Genomic DNA, 20658 nt, shown 5'->3' on the forward strand with positions numbered 1-20658 from the left:
TGGCTACAGAATCAGGTTCAACTCCTGGGTCTGGCACTCAGCCTTGTTCATCTTGTCTGGCCCCAACTTTCTAACTTTATCCTGTTCCTCTGCAGCTACTAGTTCCAAAAAATGCTCTTCGCTTCCTACCTCAGGGCCTTTGATCATGCCCTGTCTTCCCCCATCTTCCCTGAAGGGATTGAACATTCAGCTCTAACGCACACAATCTCATTTCAACCTCTCACAACCCTGTAAATCAGGTAGTGACGTTATACTCATTTTAGGGATGTGGAGACTTGCTCAGGGAGGCGATGGCACCTGTCCAAGGCCACTCGACTACTATGTGGCCATTACCATTGCCCCTCCCAGTGGAGTGTAGTAGAGTTTCAGAACACAGACTCTGGAGCTAGAATGCCTGAAGGTCAGCTCCCAGCTCTGCCACTTACTAGCTGTGTGATCTTAAGCCAGGGGCTTAACCTTTCTATGCCTGTTTCCTAATACGTACATGGAAAGAATACAGTAAGAAAAGATCATCTCGGGACTTCCCTGGCAGTCCAGTGGTTAAGACTCCATGCTTCCACTGCAGGGGGCACAGGTTCGATCCCTGGTCAGGGAATTAAGATCCCACATGCCGCGTGGCAAGCCCAAACAATTAAGAAAAAAAAAAAGAAAAGATAATCTCATGGGATGTTATGTGGATTAAAGGAGCTGGTCCAGGTAAGGGGCACAGAAGAATCACTGTGTATGTGTAGGCAGCAGCTGCCATCATTACTACCATCTCGTCTCCAGGCCCAATCAGGTGCTACCTCCTTGAACCCTTTGCTGAGCCTCCCTTCTCCAGTCTGATGGGATCGCTCCCTTGAAGCACTCCTGCTACCCTCCTTTCCATGCTTTTTAAGAAAAGTACCTGTTGAGGGCTTCCCTGGTGGCGCAGTGGTTGAGAGTCCGCCTGCCGATGCAGGAGACACGGGTTCGTGCCCCGGTCCGGGAAGATCCCACATGCCACAGAGCGGCAGGGCCCGTGAGCCATGGCCGCTGAGCCTGCGCGTCCGGAGCCTGTGCTCCGCAACGGGAGAGGCCACAACAGTGAGAGGCCCTCGTACCGCAAAAAAAAAAAGAAAAAAGAAAAGTACCTGTTGAGTCCCCCAAGGACAGCAACCGGGTCCAACCCCCCACCATCCCCACAGGGCCTGGAGACATCTGGGTGCTGGGCTAGTCTGCCTTGGCCCTGACCCTGATCCTCCAACCCCAGGGGGCCTTCTTTCCCCTGGCCGACGGCAACTGGAGCCTGCGCAATCGGGCGGTGGAGCCCCAGCTGCCCGAGGAAGAGCGGATGGTATACGTGGCCTTCTCCGAGTTCTTCTTCGACTCTGCCATGGAGAGCTACCTCCAGGCAGGGGCCCTGAAGCTGTCGCTGGTGGGGGACAAGGTATGCCAGGCTCTGTTTGTGGGATGGGCAAGAGGGGGCCTGTGATGGAGCTTCTGCTTTATCCCCAATTCCCCGGTCCAGGTGCCCCATGATCTGGACATACTGCTGAGGGCCACCTACTTTGGGAACATCGTCCTGCTGGTGAGTGTCAGCGGGAGGTAGGAACCTGGCCAGGGGGGTGGGCACGCCATCCACACACCCGTGATGGGACCGGTGAGGCAAGTAGAGCCCCCAGTGGCCGCTGTGGAGTAGACAAGAAGGCCTGGCCTCCTGCCTGTGGCCACATCCGCTCACTTGGCCAAGCCTGTTTCCAGGTCTGTGAAGGGGGCTTGCTGCCCCCGCTCCGTCTCCTTCACGAAGCCATGATGAGGGTGGGCTGAGAACCCAAGCTCGGCCAGTGTAGGGGCTTTCACAGCGACTGATGTATTATCCTTTTTGCTTATCTTCCCTTGTTTAATGGGGAGTTAAAATTTTTAAAGAAGTAGTTCAGTGATCATTAAAGGACCCGTCCTTGGTTCTACCTTGTAAATGATGGAGCTGAGATTTGAACCCAGGTAGGAATCTGTGTGATTCCAAGTCACCCTGCCTCTCTCCTCTATACTATGCAACCTCCCAGAGTTGTCATGAGGATGAAATGAATTAATACATTTGGAGCAATTACAACAACAGAGGAAGTGCTCAGTCAACACCAGCTGCTATGAATGCTATCCTTGTCATCATCACGATCGTGGCCAAGTGTTGTTAAGAGCATGGACTCTATTGCCAGACTGCCTGGGTCTGAGTCCCAGTTCTGCAACTAAATAACCCAACTTGGACAAGTTGCTTAACCTCTCTGTGCCTCAATTTTCCCATCTCAAAAATGGGTGTAATTTAATACCTGCTTCACACAGTTATTATGAGGTTTAAATGAGCTAATACACGTGAAGTGTTTGGAGAAAAGTAAGCACTTGGTCACTACACTGCCTGTAGAAGAAATAGCTCAGCAGTTTCAAGAAAAGAGATATGGCAGGGAGCTTGAGTTTTGTTTTGTTTTTTTTTTTGGCCATGCTGTGCAGCTTGCGGGATCCTAGTTCCCCAACCAGGGATTGAACCTGGGGCCACGGCAGTGAACGCGCCGAGTCCTAACCACTGGACTACCAGGGAATTCCCTGGGATATTTAACGCAAAGAGACTGTCCCGGAGGAGTCTGGATTGGAGATGGGTCCTGAATACTGAGAACTCAGGAAAGCAGAAAGAGAAGGAAGGAGGCATTCCTAGAATGAGACATTCCCTTGTCTGAGCAAAGGCAGAGGCTGGACACAGTTCTGGAGGGTTCCAGAAGCCAGGCCAGTCTTCCCATTTGTGTCTCTGGGCTCCCAGACGGTACAGCCACCCCCTCCTCCCCGGGGACTCAACAGGGAGGAGGACTTGACTCGTCTGGAACTTGACCTGTCTTCCCTGCTCCGTCCCCAGAGCCCGGCAGTGATCGACTCTCCGCTGAAGCTGGAGCTGCGGGTCACGGCGCCACCACGCTGCACCATCAAGCCCTCGGGCACCACCATCTCTGTCACTGCCAGTGTCACCATCGCCCTGGTCCCACCCGACCAGCCCGAGGTCAAGCTGTCCAGCATGACCATGGTACGGACACCAGGGTCGGGGCTGCGAGGGATCGGGGAGGAGGACTGTGGACACCCTTTGGGGCCGTAACGTCACCCTCCCTACCTTCCTACACAGGATGCCCGTCTCAGTGCCAAGATGGCACTCCGGGGGAAGGTGCTGCGCACACAGCTGGACCTGCGCAGGTGGGCGAGCCTGTAACCTCTCTGAGCCTCAGTGTCTTCAGGATAATCACACCTGCCCAAAAGTACTGGGGAGTTAAAATCCAGTCATACCTATAAGCCACTGGAGAGCTGGGGTCTTGTTAACGCATAAAAAGTGTTTCATTTTAGTGTAGTTTCTCTGCATGCTCACCACCCAGAGGCAGCCAGAGCAGGTATTATGAGAGATGACCAAGCTGGCCCAGCAAGGTTAAATGACACACCTACAGTCACACGGCAAAGTGCACGAAAACATGGATTTTGCACATCTTAGCTTTGTGATCTTAAAACAAGTCACTATCTTTCTGAGCTTCATTTTCTTCATGCGTTAAATATAGAAAATAGTAGCACCTACTTTCCAAGGACGTGCCGTCCAATGTGGCAGACACCAGCCACATGTGGCTATTTACATTTAATTACAATTAAATAGTTCCTCAGTTGCCCATTTCTACAACCACATGTAGCTAATGGTTACTGTGTGGACAGTGCAGATACAGAACATTTTACAGAAAGTTCTATTGGACAGCGTTGTTCTGGGGAGTTAAATGAGATAACGCAGGGTAGAGGTTAAGAGTCTAGATTCTGGAGGCAGGTTCTGCAGTTTGCCAGCTATGTGACCTTATGCAAATTACTTAATCTCTCTGGGCCTCATTTGCTTCCTCTATAAAGTGCAAATTGTAATAGTGCCTGTTTCTTAGGGTTGTTATGAGGTGGCATTTTAAAATAGTTTAATAATATTTAACTTTTTAACATGCATAGTATCTGGCAGGGAGTAAGCACTGAAAGTTTTGCTAAATAAACGTAAACAACACATGTAAAGCCATCAGCAGAAGTCTAGCTTATAGGAGGTACTCCACAAATAAAAAGTAGCAGACTTGAAATTAAACAAACAAACGAAAAAACTGGAAAAAAAAGTAGCAGACTTGGAGAAAAGGCGACTCAGAGGGAGAAATGACTCACCCAAGGATATACACCTGGAAATTGGTAGAACCCCCTGGAAAGGTTTGTAGGTGTAACATCTAAGACTGAAACTCAGGGGCTTTGGGTGGGTAGGCCTGAGGGGCCTGGAGAAGGTGGAGCTTCCAAGGGCTCGTGCCCACTTGTCCCTTCTTTTTTCCCCACAGGTTCCGAATCTACTCAAACCAGTCTGCGTTAGAGTCGCTGGCAGTGAGCTGGGCATGGGGGGCGGGGGGGCCAGGGCTGGGGTTGAGGTGGGCAGCGAAGGTGAGCCCACCCTCTACGGCTGCCCTGACTTCCTCCCTCCTCCCTCCCAGCTGATCCCACTGCAGGCCCCTCTGAAGACCATGCTGCAGATCGGGGTGATGCCCATGCTCAATGGTAGGGTTGGGGGAAGTGAGGAGGGAGGGGGAAAGGACAGGGGAGCCAGGTGGGCCCAGACTGAGCTGGCTGTTCCCACCCACAGAGCGGACCTGGCGTGGGGTACAGATCCCACTCCCTGAGGGTATTGACTTTGTGCGCGAGGTGGTGACAAACCACGCGGTGAGTAGGGGTGCGATGGGGAAGGCAGGCAGAGCCTTCCCCTCCCTCTACAGCTCTCGTGTGCCCTCCGTGACCTGATCCTAGCTTCTCCCTTATCAACTGCCTCTTCTCATTTTAATCTTACATCAGATTCCTCCAGCCCTTTGCACTGGCTGTGTCCTCACCTTGGAACACTCTTCCCTGATTCTACCCTCAGTGCCTACTAATGTTTCGGGTCTTAGCTAAGAGCTCATCTCCTCCAGGAAGCCCTCCTTGACCTCCACAGGCTGTGCTCCTGCAGCCTCCGTTTCAGCACCCTTCACAGGGAGTTATAAGAACCGCTCTGCTGCTCCACCTCTCCCACTAGATTGAGGCCAGGGACTCTTGTCTCCATCTCTAAACCCTGCTCTGGGTAATGGAATGAAGAGACTCCCCTCTCTACCTCCCTGCACAGGGTTTCCTCACCATCGGGGCTGACCTCCACTTTGCCAAAGGGCTGCGAGAGGTGATTGAGAAGAACCGGCCTGCCAACACCAGGGACCCCCGAGCACCCAGTGCCCCGCCACCCTCCATGGCAGCTGTCTGAGTCCTCAACCCCGACCCTGGCAGCTGCATTCAGGACTCCACCGTCTCTCATCCCCTCCCTCACCCCGTCACAGCCTCTAGTGTCCTCTAACCCCCAGTGCCACAGAGAAGATGGGGTTTTAAGCTGTACCCAATTTAATTCCATAATCACAGTCAATCCATCAATTACAATCCGTCCACCCTCCCCGTGGGCTGTCCTGAGCTCTGTTGTGTTCCTGGGATGCGATCAGTGCATTGAGGGCATTCTTTAAGCAGGGAGGGGGCCAGGCCTCACCCCAGTGAGTTATAAAGTGCAAACTCCCCCCAGACTGTATATGTGAGGCGCTGGGGCCAGGTCTGGGATGCACAGCGCTGTGGAGGGGGGTGGGGGCAGTTCTGGGGGCAGTTCTGGAGTCAGGGATCTTCCCCACAGGGGCATTTTGCATAAAGGAGGATCTCCCTTCTGGCAGGAGAGGCTGGGAAGGGCTGGATCAGGCAGTGGGGGGCTGCTCCCGTGGTCATCAGTATGGCTGCTTAGTCAGGAAGCGGGAGAACATGGTGAGGGCAGCCTGGGGCTTGTCAGTGGGGACCATGTGTCCGGCACCCTGAAGGGCAAAGCTTTGTGAGATTCCTTCCCTGTACAACCCCTGCCCTTGGGTGCTTCTTTCATCCTACTGGACCCCTCTAGCCAGTGACCTTCCTGCTCCCGCCGGTCCATCTGTTTTCCCCATCTTCCCCCCGAAAGCCTGCCCTTCCACGGGCCAGATGGTAAACCAGCATAAAAGGAGGTCAGGAGGAAAGGACAGGTGGGTCCCGCCCCATCCCCTCCAGCCCCCCTAGTCCTCACCAGGCCCAGGCCCTACCTTGATGGTCAGAAAGGCAATGTGGGAGAACTCCTTCACGAAGCCAGCGATCTGCTCTCCACCGTCCCCGTAGTCCACCAACCAGGGCCGGCGCTGTACCTCCATCTGCCCCACCAGGAAAGACTTAGCAGCCTGTAGCTGCCCCGTCATCTCTGCTCACGGCCACCAGCAAGACCTCAGGGGCCGGGAACTCCTCCAGGTTTGCCACCTCTGTCTGCCAGAGCCACGCTGCACGACCCCTGTACCAGCCCAACCCCAGGGCTGGGACCCCGGCCTCACCTTCTGGTTGAGGGAATCCACGAACCACTCATCTCCCATGAAATTGCAGGCCATGTCCACATCTCCGTTGTACAGCAGGATTCGGTATTTCTGAAGCAGGGCAGGGGAAAAATGGGGGGTTTGGAATAAGCCCAAACCCCAGCCCTTCCCCGGTTCAAGCCCTACCCCTCAGGGAATTCAAGAGGCCCAGCTAAATAGCATAAGCCAGGAAACGCTTGTGTTTTCTGCCCACTTCCTACCTGCCCAGTGCTCTGTTAAATGCTTTCCCTATGAAGGTGGTAGATACCATCAATAACCCCATTTTATGGATGGGGAAATCAAGTCTCAAGATATATGAGAAACTTGCCCAGAGTCACCAGGCTAGTAGGCTAGTAAAGGGACTTGTACTCAGGCAGTCTGACCCCAGAGCCCATGCTCGAACCACTGTGCTGTACAGAACCTGGTCCTACCCCAGCTCTGCCAGTATCTCCTAGGTGACCTTGGACAAGGCCCTCTCCCACCTCAGACCCCAGCCTGCCTCTCTGTAACACGATCTGACTAGCTCTTCTCACCCTAACGGATCCTTGGCTGATGCAGACCTCTCTGCCCCCTCCAGCAGAGCAGCATAAGGTGGGGACAGCCAGGTTCAAATCCTGACCCTGCTGACCACAGGACCTAGGGCAAGTGACTTCACTTCTTGGAGTTTCAGCTTCCCCTGTCCCGAGTGGCGCCCTGAAGGAGCCCCCGCCTCGCCACACTCCTCCAGGGTCCTGAGGCTGCTGGTGGACCCAGCTGTGCTGCCCCCACTCACCTGTGCGGCCAGCAGCTTCAGGTACTGGGAATACATGGTTTGGTAGAGACGGCGGTACTGGATATTCACCAGGAAGCTGCAGGAGCACGTGGGCAAGAAGACCAGGTCCAGGTTGGGGGAGAAAAAGGGACAATAGATCAGACACCCTTCCCTGCCCCCTCCTATTCCCAAGCTCCAGCCTAAGAGGCAGATAGCTGGGATTCAGTCCCTCCTTGGGCATGTAACCTCCCTAGGACTTATCTAGATGGGGGGGAGGAGCTGGAATTCAGAGGTCCCCAACTCTCCTCCATTTAGAAATGTACAGGGACACTTTGTTACAATGGCTGGGGTGCAACTGGCATTAGTGCATAAGGGCTCGTGCTAACCAATCAGAATGGAACTGAGTGGCCCCTGCTGTGCCAGGCATCACCCTCTTACTTGTAGGGGTCATAGGAGATGTGGGCAGCTAGGGTGGTACTGGAGTCAGGGAGGGGCTGGGGATGGGAGTGTCTTTTTACTAAATACCATTTAAGTAATTGATATTTTAACAACCAACGTGGCTACTTAAGAATGAAGTGGCTGGGACTTCCCTGGTGGTCCAGTGGTAAAGAATCCGCCTTCCAATGCAGAGGACGTGGGTTGGATCCCTGGTCGGGGAACTAAGATCCCACATGCCTCGGGGCAACTAAGCCAGTGCCACAACTACTGAGCTCGCACGCCTCAACGAGAGAGCCTGTATGCCGCAAACTACAGAGCCCATGTGCCGCAACTAGAGAGAAGCCCGTGCGCTGCAACTAGAGAGAAGCCCATGCACCGCAACGAAGACCCGACACAGCCAAGGATTAAAAAAAAAAAAAAAAAAAAAAGAATGAAGTGGCTGGGGGAATTCCCTGGAGGTCCAGTGGTTAGGCCTCCTGAGTTTTCACTGCCAAGGGCTCGGGTTCAATCCCTGGTTGGGAACTCAAAAAAAAAAAAAAAAAAAAAAAGAATGAGGTGGCTGAATATCAATGAACTTCGGGGTCAGAGACCTTGAACATCCTATTGTACAATTCACTGTCACACCCCGAACGCCCTCTGTGTCCCCATTGAGAAACCCTAGCCAAAGGATCCCTGGGAACAACAGCCCGCCACCCCCCAGGCCACAAGCGGTCATAGAAACCCACTTGCACACGTCCCAGCGGGGCAGCTGCTTGGGGATGTGGAGGGCCTTCCGCACAAGAGGGTTGTTGAGGTAGGTGGAGGCGGCTGTGGTGTTGGTGCAGGGGGGGTCCAGGCGCACCTTTCCCGCGGAACGCAGCAGTACCTAGGGGGGCCCAGAGGGTCAGGATCTTCGCTTCCCTGCCCTGTCCCTCCCCACCCTGCTGGGAGGTAAGCGTGGGCCCTTGCACACCTGATGCCACATCCGCTTGAGTGGCAGGCGAGTGAAGGTGTTGCCCAGATCCTGGACCACGACAGTGTCCTTCTCGTACCTGCAAGTGAGGTCGGGGGATGAGTGCCTGAGCCTCCAGATGGGACTGGGGTTGGCCCAAGGGGCACACGGCAGGGCCCACCTTAGATGGCTGGGCACCCCCCCAGCACATGGAGCGTAGAGGTTGTAGACGTTGAGGCCGGAGCTGCCCACAATGTGGGACACTTCCTGAAGCTGCAATGACACCCCAAAAGCCACGATGCTTTACAGAATCCTGGCCTCCCCATGACCTCCCCAACAGCGCCCCAAGATTTATTGCTCTCCTGCTTCGCTTGGTCACTACCCTTTCCCCCCTTTCTTCACAGGCAGGGAAACTGAGGCTCAGTGGAAGGAATCTGCTAGTCCCGGGTCCAAACCCTAATGCCTCTACTTCCCAGCACTGTGACTTCAGGCAAGTGACTTCGACGTGCTTGGCCTCAGTTTCCTTATCTGGAAAATGTGCCTAATACCATCTCCCTTGAAGGAGACTCTTGAAGATGGAACAATCCACACTGCCATAGTTGAGCACAGTCCTGGCACATCGCGGGCGATGGATGAGAAGCCCTTTCCCCTCACAGGGAAGTCACAGGAAGTGGTGTGGAAACACATCCATACTCATGTGTCCCAGAGGACGTCGAATTGCTGAAGGGTGCAGGATAGGAAACAACAGGGGGATGGGGGGAGGAGTCCCCAAAGGGGATGTGGTCCCCTTCTCAGGATGGGGGCTGTCAGGGGTGACGGAGAGCAGGGGCAGAACCTCACGTTGGTCACGCATTCTGGGTCTTTGTTGTCGTAGAAGTTACACTTGTTTTGAGAGCAGCAGTGGGTCTGGAGGGAAGACCAGAGCCTGTAGGAGATGAGTGAGATTTGCTGAGGCCCATGGTGGACAGAGAAGGCAAACACCCCATCTTCTCAACCTCCCATCACGGCCTGGACCCAAGGGACCTAATCCCAGGGAACAATGACATTTATCACAGGGCATGGTATGTAGCTCCCAAACCTGGCTGCCCTGGGCCATGCTGCAGCCCTCCTTCGTCCCTTTACCCTCTGATGTCTATGCTTTGGCCTTTCAGCACCAAAACCTTTCTAGCAAACCCAGCCCCCACCTTCTGCTCATCCATCAGGGTAGGACCCGGGATATCATGTGCCTGGCTGACAGACTTGAGGTCCCATGACCTGCCGCGCCCCAGAGATTGCCCAACGGTCCCCTCCCATACCTGTTTCCCAGAAGGCCATGGTAGTAGGCAAAATAGACCAGGGAGTTGTCATTCTGCTCATAGCAGGAGAGTCCATTGCCCACAGCCAGCCCCTGTAAAACACCCAGGGCGTTAGCTCATCTGGACGGTGAGGAAGAAGAGCCTCCCTTGACCCGCACCCAGACCTTCAGCAGTCTGGAAACTGAAACCCAGGCTGCCTTGTGGGAGTGGTGGGGGGTGTGGGGGAAGGCCACTCAACGTAAAGAATGGAGCCGGCAGCTTGAGGAGTAGGCTCCCTGTTGTGGAAGGCACACAGGCCAGGGAGAGGCCAGGAATGGCAGGAATGTTATGAAGAAAGACTGGGTTGGAATGGAGGCGCTGACCTCTTTGACCTTTGCTAACCACAAGGCTATGACCCCAAGATGCCTCCCTTCCCTCCTGCAGCCTCCCTGCACCTGAAGGTTCATGCTGGGGTCCTGCATGACCAACACTGCCAGGGTGGGGATGTAGATGCCGGCATAGCTCTCTCCCGTCAGGAAAAGCTCGTTGTCCTTGTATTCCGGGAAGAGGCGGAAGAAATCTTTAAGGGCTTCAAAATTGCTCTGGGCCACCTGGGGGTGGCAGGATGGAGAGAATCGGGAAGTGTTGGTGTTTGAGCTAGAAAGAATCTCAGAGATAAAGACACCAACACACCCTGTTTGTGCAACAGGATGTGACTTGTCCAAACCACACCACCTAGCACGCAACAGAGCCACGGATGGACTCCAAGGCCATGCTTTTTCTCTCCCCGCATCATGCCACCCAGCAAGGCTGGGGCACGTGGGCAGGCAGCGGACTCACCTCGGTGTCGTTGGTTGCATAAGACTTGTCATCAGAGTAGGAAAAGCCCACCCCAGCTGGGGACTCGAGGTATAACACATTGGCAATCTACAAGGGAAGTGAAAACGGGCTAAGGAAGGCTCCCCACCCCATCCCAGTGCCCAGACACCCCCACAGAACCCACAGCGGTGGTGATACCAGGTTCCAGGAATAGGGGTTGTACTCCAGAGTGGCACCATCTGGCTGGATCTGCGGAGGGAAGAGATGGCTAAGTCCCGAGAACCAGCTGGGGGTAGGGAAAGGGCCACTGTGCTGAGTACTGTACAATCGGGCAAAATGCCTGAAAGGTAGTAATAGTCAAGTCAATGGTACAGATGAAGAAACTGAGGCTCAGGAAAGGCTCATTTTCAGAAGATCACAAAGTCCTTTTCTCCTTCTTCCCCGCTTCTTTCCTTTGGGAACTGTCCCCTCCCTGCCCCTTCCCAGGGGTTACTGAGCTGCTTTCCACTCACCAGGAAGGGGCCGTGCTCGGTGAGGAGGCCGTCTAGGGAGCTACAGCCCGGCCCTCCATTGAGCCACAGCACCACAGGGCTGCTCTTGGGATCCTTCTGGGACTCCACAAACCTGGGAGGGAGTCAGGCTAGGATGGGTGCAGGTGGGGGGAGGGCTCCTTCCAGCCCTCCCTGCTCCCAGGCTCCTTCAGGGGTCTTAAGAACACCCCCCCCCCACGCCCAGGCTTCCCTGGTGGCGCAGTGGTTGAGAATCCGTCTGCCAATGCAGGGGACAAGGGTTCGATCCCTGGTCCGGGAAGATCCCACATGCCGCGGAGCAAGTAAGCCCGTGCCACAACCACAGAGCCTGAGACCTAGAGCCCGCGAGCCACAACTACTGAGTCCACGAGCCACAACTACTGAAGCCCGCGCGCCTAGAGCCTGTGCTCCACAACGAGGGAAGCCACTGCAATGAGAAGCCCACACACCGCAACGAAGAGTAGCCCCCGCTCGCCGCAACTAGAGAAAGACCGCGCGCAGCAATGAAGACCCAACACAGCCAAAATAAGTAAATAAATAAAATTAATTTATATTAAAAAGACCCCCCCCCCCATCATCTCCCCCGGTGGGCATCGCAGTGTCCCTCCCAACCCCACCCTGGGAGGCAGGGCTGCAGACCAGTAGTGGAGGTGCTTGGAGCAGGAGCCTCTGAGGTAGCCAGAGTACTGGCGGAAAGACGGCTGCTTGGCCAGCCCTGGCAGGTACTGGATCTCGTCCTGGTCGGGGGCTGCCTCGCTTCGGGGCGCCCAGGAGAGCAGCAGCAGCAGCAGGAGGAGGAATGGCGGCGACAGCGCGGCTCGGACCATCTGCGGCAGGAAGTGGGTGCCGGCTGTTTGTTTACTCGCTCGCTCGCTGCTCAGCCGCCCCTGGGGAAGACCTGGCGGCTCATCAGCCAGGGAAGCCCCGGCCCAGTCCCAGCTCCCACCAGCTGAGCTTCCTCCGCCCCGCCCCGCCCCGCCCCGGGGTCTCCCGGATCCCTTCCAGCCTCCGGATTCCCCTCACCTCTGCTCCCTCGCGTCCTTGCTCTCCCGGGGGTGTCCCGCGACGGGAAGTCATGTGTACTCCGAGTCACGTGTGCTCCAGCGTCATGTGACAGCCTTCCTCCTGCCCATCCCGCCCCCACGTCCCTGAGCACCCGGAAGACGGAGGGGGCGGTGGCGGCGGCGGTCAAACCAGGTGAAGGTCCGTGTGGGCCTCGTAGGTCGTATCCCGGGCGCCGGCGGTCAGATGACCCAGGTGTGGATGGCCAGGATCCCCCAGCCTCCCGGGGACTCCGTTCTAAGCGGGATGGCTGAGCAAGCGGCGCTAGGACCCCTGGGCAGAGCCTCGGGGAAGGGAGTCAGGGGGGAAGTACCTTACATGGTGCCCCCCGCGGTCACCATCTGAGCCCGCTGCCCAAAATAGCCCCCGGCGCCCGCTGGCCTGCTTCATGGCTGGGAGATGGCTGCTGCCTCCGACCCCGTGGAATTGGGTGCGCCCTGGGGACCCGCGCGCCCCGAGCCCCCTCCCACCCGCTTCCACCCGGTACACGGTGCCAACATCCGCGTGGACCCCTCCGGGACGCGGGCCACACGCGTGGAGAGCTTCGCCCACGGCGTGTGCTTCAGTCGCGAGCCGCTGGCCCCCGGCCAGGTGTTCCTGGTGGAGATCGAGGAGAAAGAGCTGGGCTGGTGCGGGCACCTGCGCCTCGGCCTGACTGCGCTGGACCCCGCCAGTCTGGCCGCCGTGCCCGAGTTTTCGCTGCCCGACCTGGTCAGCCTCGGCCACACCTGGGTCTTCGCCATCACGCGCCATCACAACCGCGTGCCCCGGGAGGGCCGCCCGGAGGTGGAGGCGCTGGCCCCCAGCTGCCCCCCAGCCCTCCTGGTGGAACCGCATCTGTGCATTGAGCAGTTTCGCATTCCCCGCGACCGCCTGGTGGGCCGCAGCCGTCCCGGGCTATACAGCCACCTCTTGGACCAGCTCTATGAGCTGAACATGCTGCCTCCGACTGCGCGCCGGAGCCGCCTGGGCGTTCTCTTCTGCCCGCGCCCCGACGGCACTGCTGACATGCATATCGTCATCAACGGCGAGGACATGGGCCCCAGCGCTCGGGGGCTGCCAGCCGCCCAGCCCCTCTACGCGGTGGTGGACGTCTTCGCCTCCACCAAGAGCGTGCGCCTGGTCCAGGTCGAGTATGGCTGTAGGTATCCCACACCCTGGGCAGCGACCCCTCCTGGCCCAGTGTCGGGACAGGAACCTGCTAGGACTCCCGAAACAGGTAGCAAGGCCTTGGTTTGTCCAGCATTATTTTAGAAGCTGGGGAATCTGGCTTCAGATTCTGCCTCTACTTGTGATCTTGGACAAGTCACTTTCCCTGGCTCTGGGCCTCAATGTACCCATCTTGGCTGTGATTGGTTAGGATGCCCTCTAACTCCCTTTCTGGCTTTGCCAATATTTTCTGCATTACCCTAGGGCATGAATTCTACACCGATTTTAGATTTTGGTCCTCTTTGAGAATTATGTGCTCTTTTATTAGACAAATGCTCATCGATTTGGGCATACCAGTTTAAAGGCATCACTTTTAAACCCCATGCGAGAGCTTCTTAATCCTGAGGTCTGGTTCATGATAGCCCTGTTAAGCCTTTTATTTATCCATCTGACGACATTTCACGAATACAGTGAACGAGAACCCTCTCTGTGTCGGGCCTGTGCTGGAAGCTGGGGGTTGCACAGCTAAATCAGATGCCACCCCTGCCCCCAGAAGCTGCTAAGCGAGGGGGAAGGGAGCAGGATGGGTGCTATAATGGAAATAGGGCTGCGGAACTGGGAAAGTGTTGCAAAACAGGTGCTTATCTCAATCCTGTGAATAGCCCCATGCCAGGCTGGGCCTGGAGAGTGAAGGGACTTGCCCAAGTTAACGACAAACAGGGGACCGAGACCTAGATCTAGGTCTCAGCCTCGGCCCAACCCTCCCGTTCCCTTTGCCTTTGACAACCTTCTTTCCACAGTGCCGTCCCTGCAGACTCTGTGCCGCCTAGTGATCCAGAGAAGTGTGGTGCACCGGTTGGCCATTGATGGGCTCCACCTGCCCAAAGGACTTAAGGATTTCTGCAAGTATGAGTGAAGGCCTACAGCCACCCTGGAGCAGGGCCACGTGAATGCATCCTGGTCCCAGAGGTGTGGCTGCCCTGAAGCTGGCCATACTGATAGCAGCCAGGATGGAAATAAACACAGTCATTGCTGATGCTGATCCTTGGAGGGTCTCCTTGCCCCTGAAGCCTGTGAGGGGCACTTCTTTTAGAATCACTGGGGGTCAGCAGGGTAGATGAGAGAATGAGAGAGCATTTTGACATCACCTAGACCAGTGGTTCCTAGCCTGGCTACTCATTATCTGGGATACTTAGATTGCTGGTGCCCCAGACCCCATCTCTGGAGATTCTCATTTGGTTTGTCAAAGGATGAGGGCTAGACATTGTTTTTGTCAAAGCTCCCCTAGAGATTCTGAGGTACAGCCAGGATTGAGAAGCATTTCCCTAGAACAGAGGTCTCAAGTTTGGCACATGTTATAACCACTTGAGGAACTCTGAAAAAATACTGCTAAATGGGATTATGATTTAATTGACCCTGGGATAAGTCTGGGCATCAGGATTTCTAAAAGCTTCCAAGAGCATGTAATGTGCAGCTCGGGATGAGAACCAGTGCCCTAGACCAAGTACTTCATTTCACAGATGGGAACCTGAAGCCCAGAGGTGGGAATGTATTTGTCCAAGGTCAGACAGCAAATGAATGCAGAGTATTCCTTTTCTCACCCTACAGGGCACAAAGCACCAGACTCCTTTAATTGTATCGCTGATCATTTGCTTCCATACAGATGATCTTATTTGACCCTCATAACTTCTGGTGAGGTAGTGGGCAGTCATTACCCCCATCTTACAGCTGAGGATGTCAAGGAACAAAACTGTCCAGGTGACTTGCCCAAGGTAAAGGCAAGAACCTAGAATGCCCAGTTCCTGGTCCAGTGCTCTTTTAACCCCATCCATTGTCATGTACACGTTCTAGAATGAACAGGTCAATGCCAGTGAGCTGGGTTCCAGGTGTAAAAGGGAGGGACTATGAGGTGACATTCTAGAAGGGCGGAGAGGGTAGGACAGAAGGCAGACAACTCTTCCCTCACAAACAGGGGCTTTAGAGAAGCCATGTCCTATTTCATGTCTCCACAAACTCATCCAGGTCTTCCGCCTTCCGGCCAAGGTGAGAGGGGGCTCCTGGAACTGGAGGGTGTACTACAACTTACCCTGAGAACCTGCTTCCTGGCTCTGGGGAGGTGGAGGTTCTGCTGGGCATTTCTGGGCTGGACCTGGAGTCCATTCTCTTGGAAGAAAGCTATTCCAGAAGTCCTTGCCAATAGCTACCCACTTGCTCATTCATTCATTCCGCAAACACTTCTCCATCACCTGTCTGCATTAGGGACTGACTGGGGCTGTGGCTCTAAGTAAAACCTAACTCCCAACCACTGGGCAGCCCCCTTGGGCGGGTCTTAATTGCCCCTGATCCTGGTGTTCTGCTCCTGTGCCCTGCCCCTCAGAGCCTACTCCTCAAAGAGACCAAGAATAACATTCCATCCCATTCCTGTCTCTGCAGGTGGGGCTGCTTCTCTGGGCTCATCCCTTGGCCTCTATAGTCCTGTAGAGCCAGTGGTGGTGGCCTGTGGTGGACAAGACCCACTGAGCCAGAAAGCTGAGCAGGTGACACCCGTTGCCCAGGGCCCGGCCCTGGCAGTGCCAGAAGCCAGGGGCTGCCCTGGGAGGGCTAGCTGGGAGCCACTGCGGCAGAAGTCCAGCCGGTACTGCCACAAATTCGCCCACGTGAGGCAGCCGGAGAGCCGGGGCTGGGAGGATGGCTGCTCCAGAAGCAGAGCTCCCTACCTGGGTGGCCCCAGCAGGCCTGGGCCCCTGCTGCTGTGTGGGCTGTCCTCTGAGACAGGAGGGAAGGAGGCCGGCTCCCAGCCCATCTGCATCCTTACCTTGGCCATGATGATCGCTGGCATCCCCACCGTGCCTGTCCCAGGCCTACGGGAAGAGGACCTGATCCGGGCAGCTCAAGCTTTCATGATGGCCCATCCGGAGCCAGCAGGGGCTGTGGAGGGGGCACGGTGGCCCTAGTGAGATCCCGGAGGGGCCAGCCTCCTGGCTCCTGCTTGTAGCGGGATGAAATAGCACCAGACATGTAGGGTGGCTTCTCCGTATGGTTTTTGGGCAGGCAGGGTTGGTGGTGTCTATGGCAGGGATGCGGATAGGGTGGTGTTTTGAGCCATTCTGACAAACACCAGCCCATCAGGGCCCAAACCCCAGGAAGTTTCCAGAAACCTAAGCCAGGCCATAGGTCTTGTCAGATTGGTTACAATGAAAATTACCAAGGTAGGAGGCCCTGCTTGGAGAGTGGAGGCTTCTTTTTGTACTGTTTTGGTACTCGATCAAAAGTTCTTGTACAAAGCCCTAGGCAATGTGACTTTTCCTCTTGCCTTTTGTTTCTCACCCTGCTGAGGACAGGTGATAGGACCACAGGCAAGGAAGGAAAATTAACTCTTACTTGAGCACCCACTGGGCATCAGGCCCATTACATGCCCACTTACCTTTAATCTTACCAGTGTTCTGGGGATCTCCATTTTTACAGATGAACAAATTGAGGCTTAGAGAGGTGACATGACTTAAGTCACATAGCTAGTAAAAGGCAGCACCAGGCCTCAAAAATCAGACAGGGAAGATACCAGGATTTGCATGCAATGTCAGACTCCAAAGTCTGTTCTTTCCATAGTACTTCCTAAACTGCTTTCTACAAGACAAAAAACTAGACATGCTAAAACAGACAACATTCAACTTTAATGACCTCAGGATGGGGCAGGGTGAGGGGCAGTGAGGCTGAGAGCCTGGCTGAGCCGCTGCCTCTGGGGGCCTTTTCCTCTGTGGGTGAGGTGTCATCTCATGACTGGGGAAGCTGTTACCAAGTCCCGACCCTTGATCTCCACTCAGTGTCTTATCGCTTATCTTAGAGCAGGGGTTACCTGTTTTTATAAAGCCCTTGACCTAAGAACGGTTTTTACCTTTTGAAAAAGTTGTTAAAAAGGAAAAACAACAAAAAAACAAACCAAAAAACCCCCCACGCAACAAAAACAAAGAACCAGGAATATACAATAGAGGCTCTACGTGGCCAGCAAGTCTAGAATATTTACTAGCAGGCCCTTTATGGGAAAGGTTGGCCGCCTCCTGTCTTTGGGAACTAGACACATCGTAGGTAGCAGGCTGCAGTGGAAGAGAAAACCTTTGTCCTTCTTCCCTGGAAGGAGGGCCCGTGGAAGTACGACTGTGTGAATGTGGGTGTGGGTGTGTGTAAGGGGGATGTGAGCAGATACTTTGCGGATGAGCACCTCTGGGCGTCGAGGGTAATCAGAGTTGGACCTGCTCATAAGGGCCGATCCAGCTGTCGGCCAGCTCGCGCAGGGTGCTGTACCGCCGTTCAAACTCCTCCTGACTGCAGTGCTGCAGGAGCTGACCCACCTCCTCCGTGAGGAGCACCACGGCCAAGTGCTTATCCAGGGTCTCACTCCACTTGCTGCCCACGATGTCACCGAGGCTGGCAGCACAGCCTGCCGTCCACTCAGCTGGCAGCATGTCTGGCTGGAGCACCTGGCGGCGGGCACTGAGCATGGTGAGGATGTGGCGGCAGGGCAGACGGAAGGCCTGGTTAAAGTAGCAGCTGCAGCTGGCCGGGGTCTGGGGCTGCACCCTATGGGTGTCCTCCAGGATCTGTATGTTCACCTTTTCGGAACCAGAGCCGATGAGGTGCATGGATTTCTGGACCACGGCAAGCTCACCCAGGCAGAGCTGGGCGGCCGGCTCCGTGCAGATGGCATTAAGGGAGTATTGGATGCGAGCTTCTACCAACTGTTCCACTTTGGGGCTTTCGGGGCTGCCATCCGAAGGGGGATGATTGTTCAGGGGGCTCAGGCTCAGGCTGAAACTCGCCTTGTCTCCTGAGTTCTGCTGCAGGTATCGCAACAGGGCGGTCATGCCTTTTTCCACAGATGGGGTGGTGCCGAAGAACTGGCTGAGGACGTGGGCGGTGACCTCCAGGCCCTGGAAGTAGTGGCTGCTCTCGGCTCGGCTTCTCCAGCGGTGGGCCAGCCAGATGCGGTCGTTGAGCAGCCAGTGTGAGTGGAGCTCTGGCAGCTGGGCTGGCGGGATGCAGGTGCTCAGGAGTGTATACAATTTCCTCAGGTTTCCAGCTGTGGCCGAGCACATCGTGCTCTGCAGGGAGGTCAGGAGGACCCTCTCCACGGGCTGTTCGAGGGACAGTTGATAGAACTTGCCCTGGAAGAACTTACAGATGTGGAAGGCTGAGAGTAGGACCTCAGCTGTGGGGAACTCCATAGCGAGGGTGGGCAGCAGGAGGAAGTGGGGATCCACCAGGATGGTACAGACCCTCTCCCATGCCGAGTTAAACTTCTTGAATACCTGGAGCATCTGGGCCAAGCCTTCAGCATCCTCCTTGGCAGGAATGGCGAAGTAGACTGCCCGGGCAAGATGACCCTCCAGCTGCACCCGAGGTCCATCCACCAGGAAGGTATATAACACCTTGCCCCTTGGGTTATAGGTCCGGTGGATAAATAAGATTTCAGGAAAATGGGCAAAGACCCCCTGCATAAAGCAGCTTTGATAGTTGAGGGTGTCTAACTGGGCAGTCTTGCTAAGCTGATAGAGCAGCAGAGGTGGGCTTGGGTCCTCAACCAGGAGCTCATTCAGCATTGTCAAGGCCATGGGGGAGATGGGAGATGTCTAGATGCCAAGGTCAAAATATCTGCTCTGCGAGGCTGCTGTATGGAAGGCTCTCACTCTCTCTCAAGCTCCAAGTTGAGGCTTGAGGCCGGACTGTAGTTCCCAGATCTTGCTCCACAGATGGGCCTATGGAGAGGAACAGAGGTTTAAAGGAGACGGTAGGGGCTTGGCTCTTCAATTATGCATCCAGACATTTTATTGCTGATACTATGTATCAGCACTGTTCTGGGGGATATGCAATAAACATGTAAACAAACAAGGATATATCAGATAATGAAGTTTACAAAGACCACAAAACAGGGTAATAGTAAGCTGGAGGAGGGAAGGATACTTTAGCCAAAGTAACCAGTGAAGTTCTCTCTGGGGGGTGGTGGGAGGATGACTTGGAGCTGAGAGCTAATTGATAAGAAGCCAGCTTGGAAAGATTTGGTTCCATGAGTTTTAAATGAGTGTGAAGGCTAGAGCTGCCTTCCCCCCCCCCTTAAAGAGCATTTTAAGTATTCGTATTGCACTTTATATTTACAAATTACTTCTTGGCCTCCATTCTTTCATTGGTCCTGGTATATACAAGAGAACTGCAATTGCCCCAACCTTGCTGGGTGATCTTGGGCAAGTCAGTGACCTCTCTGAGCCTCAATCCCTTCAACCATAAAACGGGGTTAACAAATGTTCATAGTCTCTTCTCCCTCTACGTAAATCCCTCTATTAACTGCAATACTATGTTCACATGTTTCCTCTATTTAGCCCCCAAACCGGGTTACTGTCTCCATTTTACAGATGAGAAACTGAGGCTGAAAGAGGTTAAGTGACGTGCCCACCATTACTCTATAAGTAGCTGGAAGCTGAGTCTTTGGCTCGGGATTCTGGCTGCTTTCCACGGTACCTGAGGTTCACAAACCGGAGACGGAGAGAGGATGTGGCCTCTGACCTCTCACCTCTAACCCGGGTGGGAGGATGTGGATGTCTGACGTTCCCATTCGGAGTCTGGCCGGAGCCAGAAGAGAAGTCAACCTCCCACCCCTTTGGGAGCTGTGTCATGGTGACTGCGGTCACCAGCCGCCTCACACCTCCACCCCTTCAGAAATTACTCACCCACAACTTGGCCCCGTCGCCATTTCTCCCTATTTGACCCTGCCTCTGACTCTGACTGACCTCTGGGCTCACCAAACGCGGCGCCAGCTTCGCCGTGACTCTGGCCAATGGCCTGAGGAATTCACTTCCGGTCTTTGGCGCGCCGACCAACCGTAGCCCGACGACTCGTGGGCGGGTGCCGTTACCAGAGTTACGAGGGGCCCGGCTGGCGGCAACCAATGAAAGCCTGAAGACACTAGCATCCTGGCGAGTCTGAGCACTGAGGCTGAAACTTTGGAGCCTCGCGTGTGGGAAGAGCACAGGAAGGGTGCGTTACTATGGAAACTCCCTCCGAAGCCAAAAAACGAAAAAATAAATAGCAGTGTTTCACGGATTTTTTTCTTTTCTGGTCAAATTACAAAACCCCAGGAGGGTAGGAAGGGGTGACTATGTAATGAATGGTACAGTGTCTTCTGCCTTATGGGGAAACTGAGGGCCAGGTCTCAAATTCTGCCTCTCCAACAGGGGTCAAGGGGCCCAACTCTTGGAATTAAAGAGACCCAGATCTTGAGAGAGCTGAACTCCGGTGTTGCCCAGCCCAA

At 55.0% G+C, this 20658-nt stretch overlaps 5 protein-coding genes across 10 annotated transcripts in view; 3 read left to right on the plus strand and 2 right to left on the minus strand.

Annotated features, from left to right (window-relative positions):
- The window catches only part of PLTP (phospholipid transfer protein), a 10432-nt gene extending 4952 nt beyond the window's left edge, over positions 1-5480 (plus strand). The window contains exons 9-16 of one of the 2 annotated variants that reach the window (XM_060120237.1): positions 1232-1408; positions 1490-1549; positions 2861-3025; positions 3122-3189; positions 4329-4371; positions 4479-4542; positions 4628-4704; positions 5138-5480. In XM_060120237.1, coding sequence (XP_059976220.1) covers positions 1232-1408; positions 1490-1549; positions 2861-3025; positions 3122-3189; positions 4329-4371; positions 4479-4542; positions 4628-4704; positions 5138-5269 — 786 coding nt within the window. In that variant the 3' untranslated portion in view covers positions 5270-5480. The remainder of the gene's footprint in view (positions 1-1231; positions 1409-1489; positions 1550-2860; positions 3026-3121; positions 3190-4328; positions 4372-4478; positions 4543-4627; positions 4705-5137) is intronic. The other variant, XM_060120238.1, reaches the window with a different exon arrangement.
- On the minus strand, positions 5386-12251 carry CTSA (cathepsin A). Its single transcript, XM_060120236.1, has 15 exons — positions 12174-12251; positions 11790-11977; positions 11133-11244; positions 10819-10869; positions 10642-10728; positions 10257-10412; positions 9823-9914; positions 9368-9452; positions 8709-8800; positions 8549-8627; positions 8322-8461; positions 7180-7255; positions 6390-6479; positions 6111-6215; positions 5386-5852 (listed from the first exon to the last, which is right to left on the minus strand). The coding sequence occupies exons 1-15, from the start codon at positions 12225-12227 to the stop codon at positions 5769-5771; spliced, it is 1491 nt and encodes a 496-aa protein (XP_059976219.1). The 5' UTR covers positions 12228-12251; the 3' UTR covers positions 5386-5768.
- A 44-nt stretch (positions 12252-12295) lies between these two features.
- On the plus strand, positions 12296-14403 carry NEURL2 (neuralized E3 ubiquitin protein ligase 2). Of its 2 annotated transcripts, none has more exons than XM_060078098.1 (2): positions 12296-13353; positions 14162-14403. In XM_060078098.1, the coding sequence occupies exons 1-2, from the start codon at positions 12612-12614 to the stop codon at positions 14275-14277; spliced, it is 858 nt and encodes a 285-aa protein (XP_059934081.1). In that variant the 5' UTR covers positions 12296-12611; the 3' UTR covers positions 14278-14403. The 2 variants fall into 2 exon arrangements, with proteins under 2 accessions (XP_059934081.1, XP_059934082.1); XM_060078099.1 differs by having other exon boundaries at positions 12296-13340.
- A 206-nt stretch (positions 14404-14609) lies between these two features.
- On the plus strand, positions 14610-16315 carry SPATA25 (spermatogenesis associated 25). Its single transcript, XM_060078764.1, has 2 exons — positions 14610-15404; positions 15795-16315. Exons 1-2 carry the CDS (start codon positions 15350-15352, stop codon positions 16313-16315), a joined length of 576 nt encoding a protein of 191 aa, XP_059934747.1. The 5' UTR covers positions 14610-15349.
- A 695-nt stretch (positions 16316-17010) lies between these two features.
- On the minus strand, positions 17011-20166 carry ZSWIM1 (zinc finger SWIM-type containing 1). 4 transcript variants are annotated; one of them, XM_060078756.1, is made up of 2 exons: positions 20078-20166; positions 17011-19111 (listed from the first exon to the last, which is right to left on the minus strand). In XM_060078756.1, the coding sequence occupies exon 2, from the start codon at positions 18965-18967 to the stop codon at positions 17597-17599; it is 1371 nt and encodes a 456-aa protein (XP_059934739.1). In that variant the 5' UTR covers positions 18968-19111; positions 20078-20166; the 3' UTR covers positions 17011-17596. The 4 variants fall into 4 exon arrangements, with proteins under 4 accessions (XP_059934739.1, XP_059934742.1, XP_059934740.1 ...); XM_060078759.1 differs by lacking the exon at positions 20078-20166 and adding an exon at positions 19921-20050; XM_060078757.1 differs by lacking the exon at positions 20078-20166 and adding an exon at positions 19869-20050.
- Between the last annotated feature and the right edge of the window lie 492 nt (positions 20167-20658).

Source organism: Mesoplodon densirostris, chromosome 16 (genome assembly GCF_025265405.1).
Source record: "Mesoplodon densirostris isolate mMesDen1 chromosome 16, mMesDen1 primary haplotype, whole genome shotgun sequence".
Lineage (NCBI taxonomy): Eukaryota > Metazoa > Chordata > Mammalia > Artiodactyla > Ziphiidae > Mesoplodon > Mesoplodon densirostris.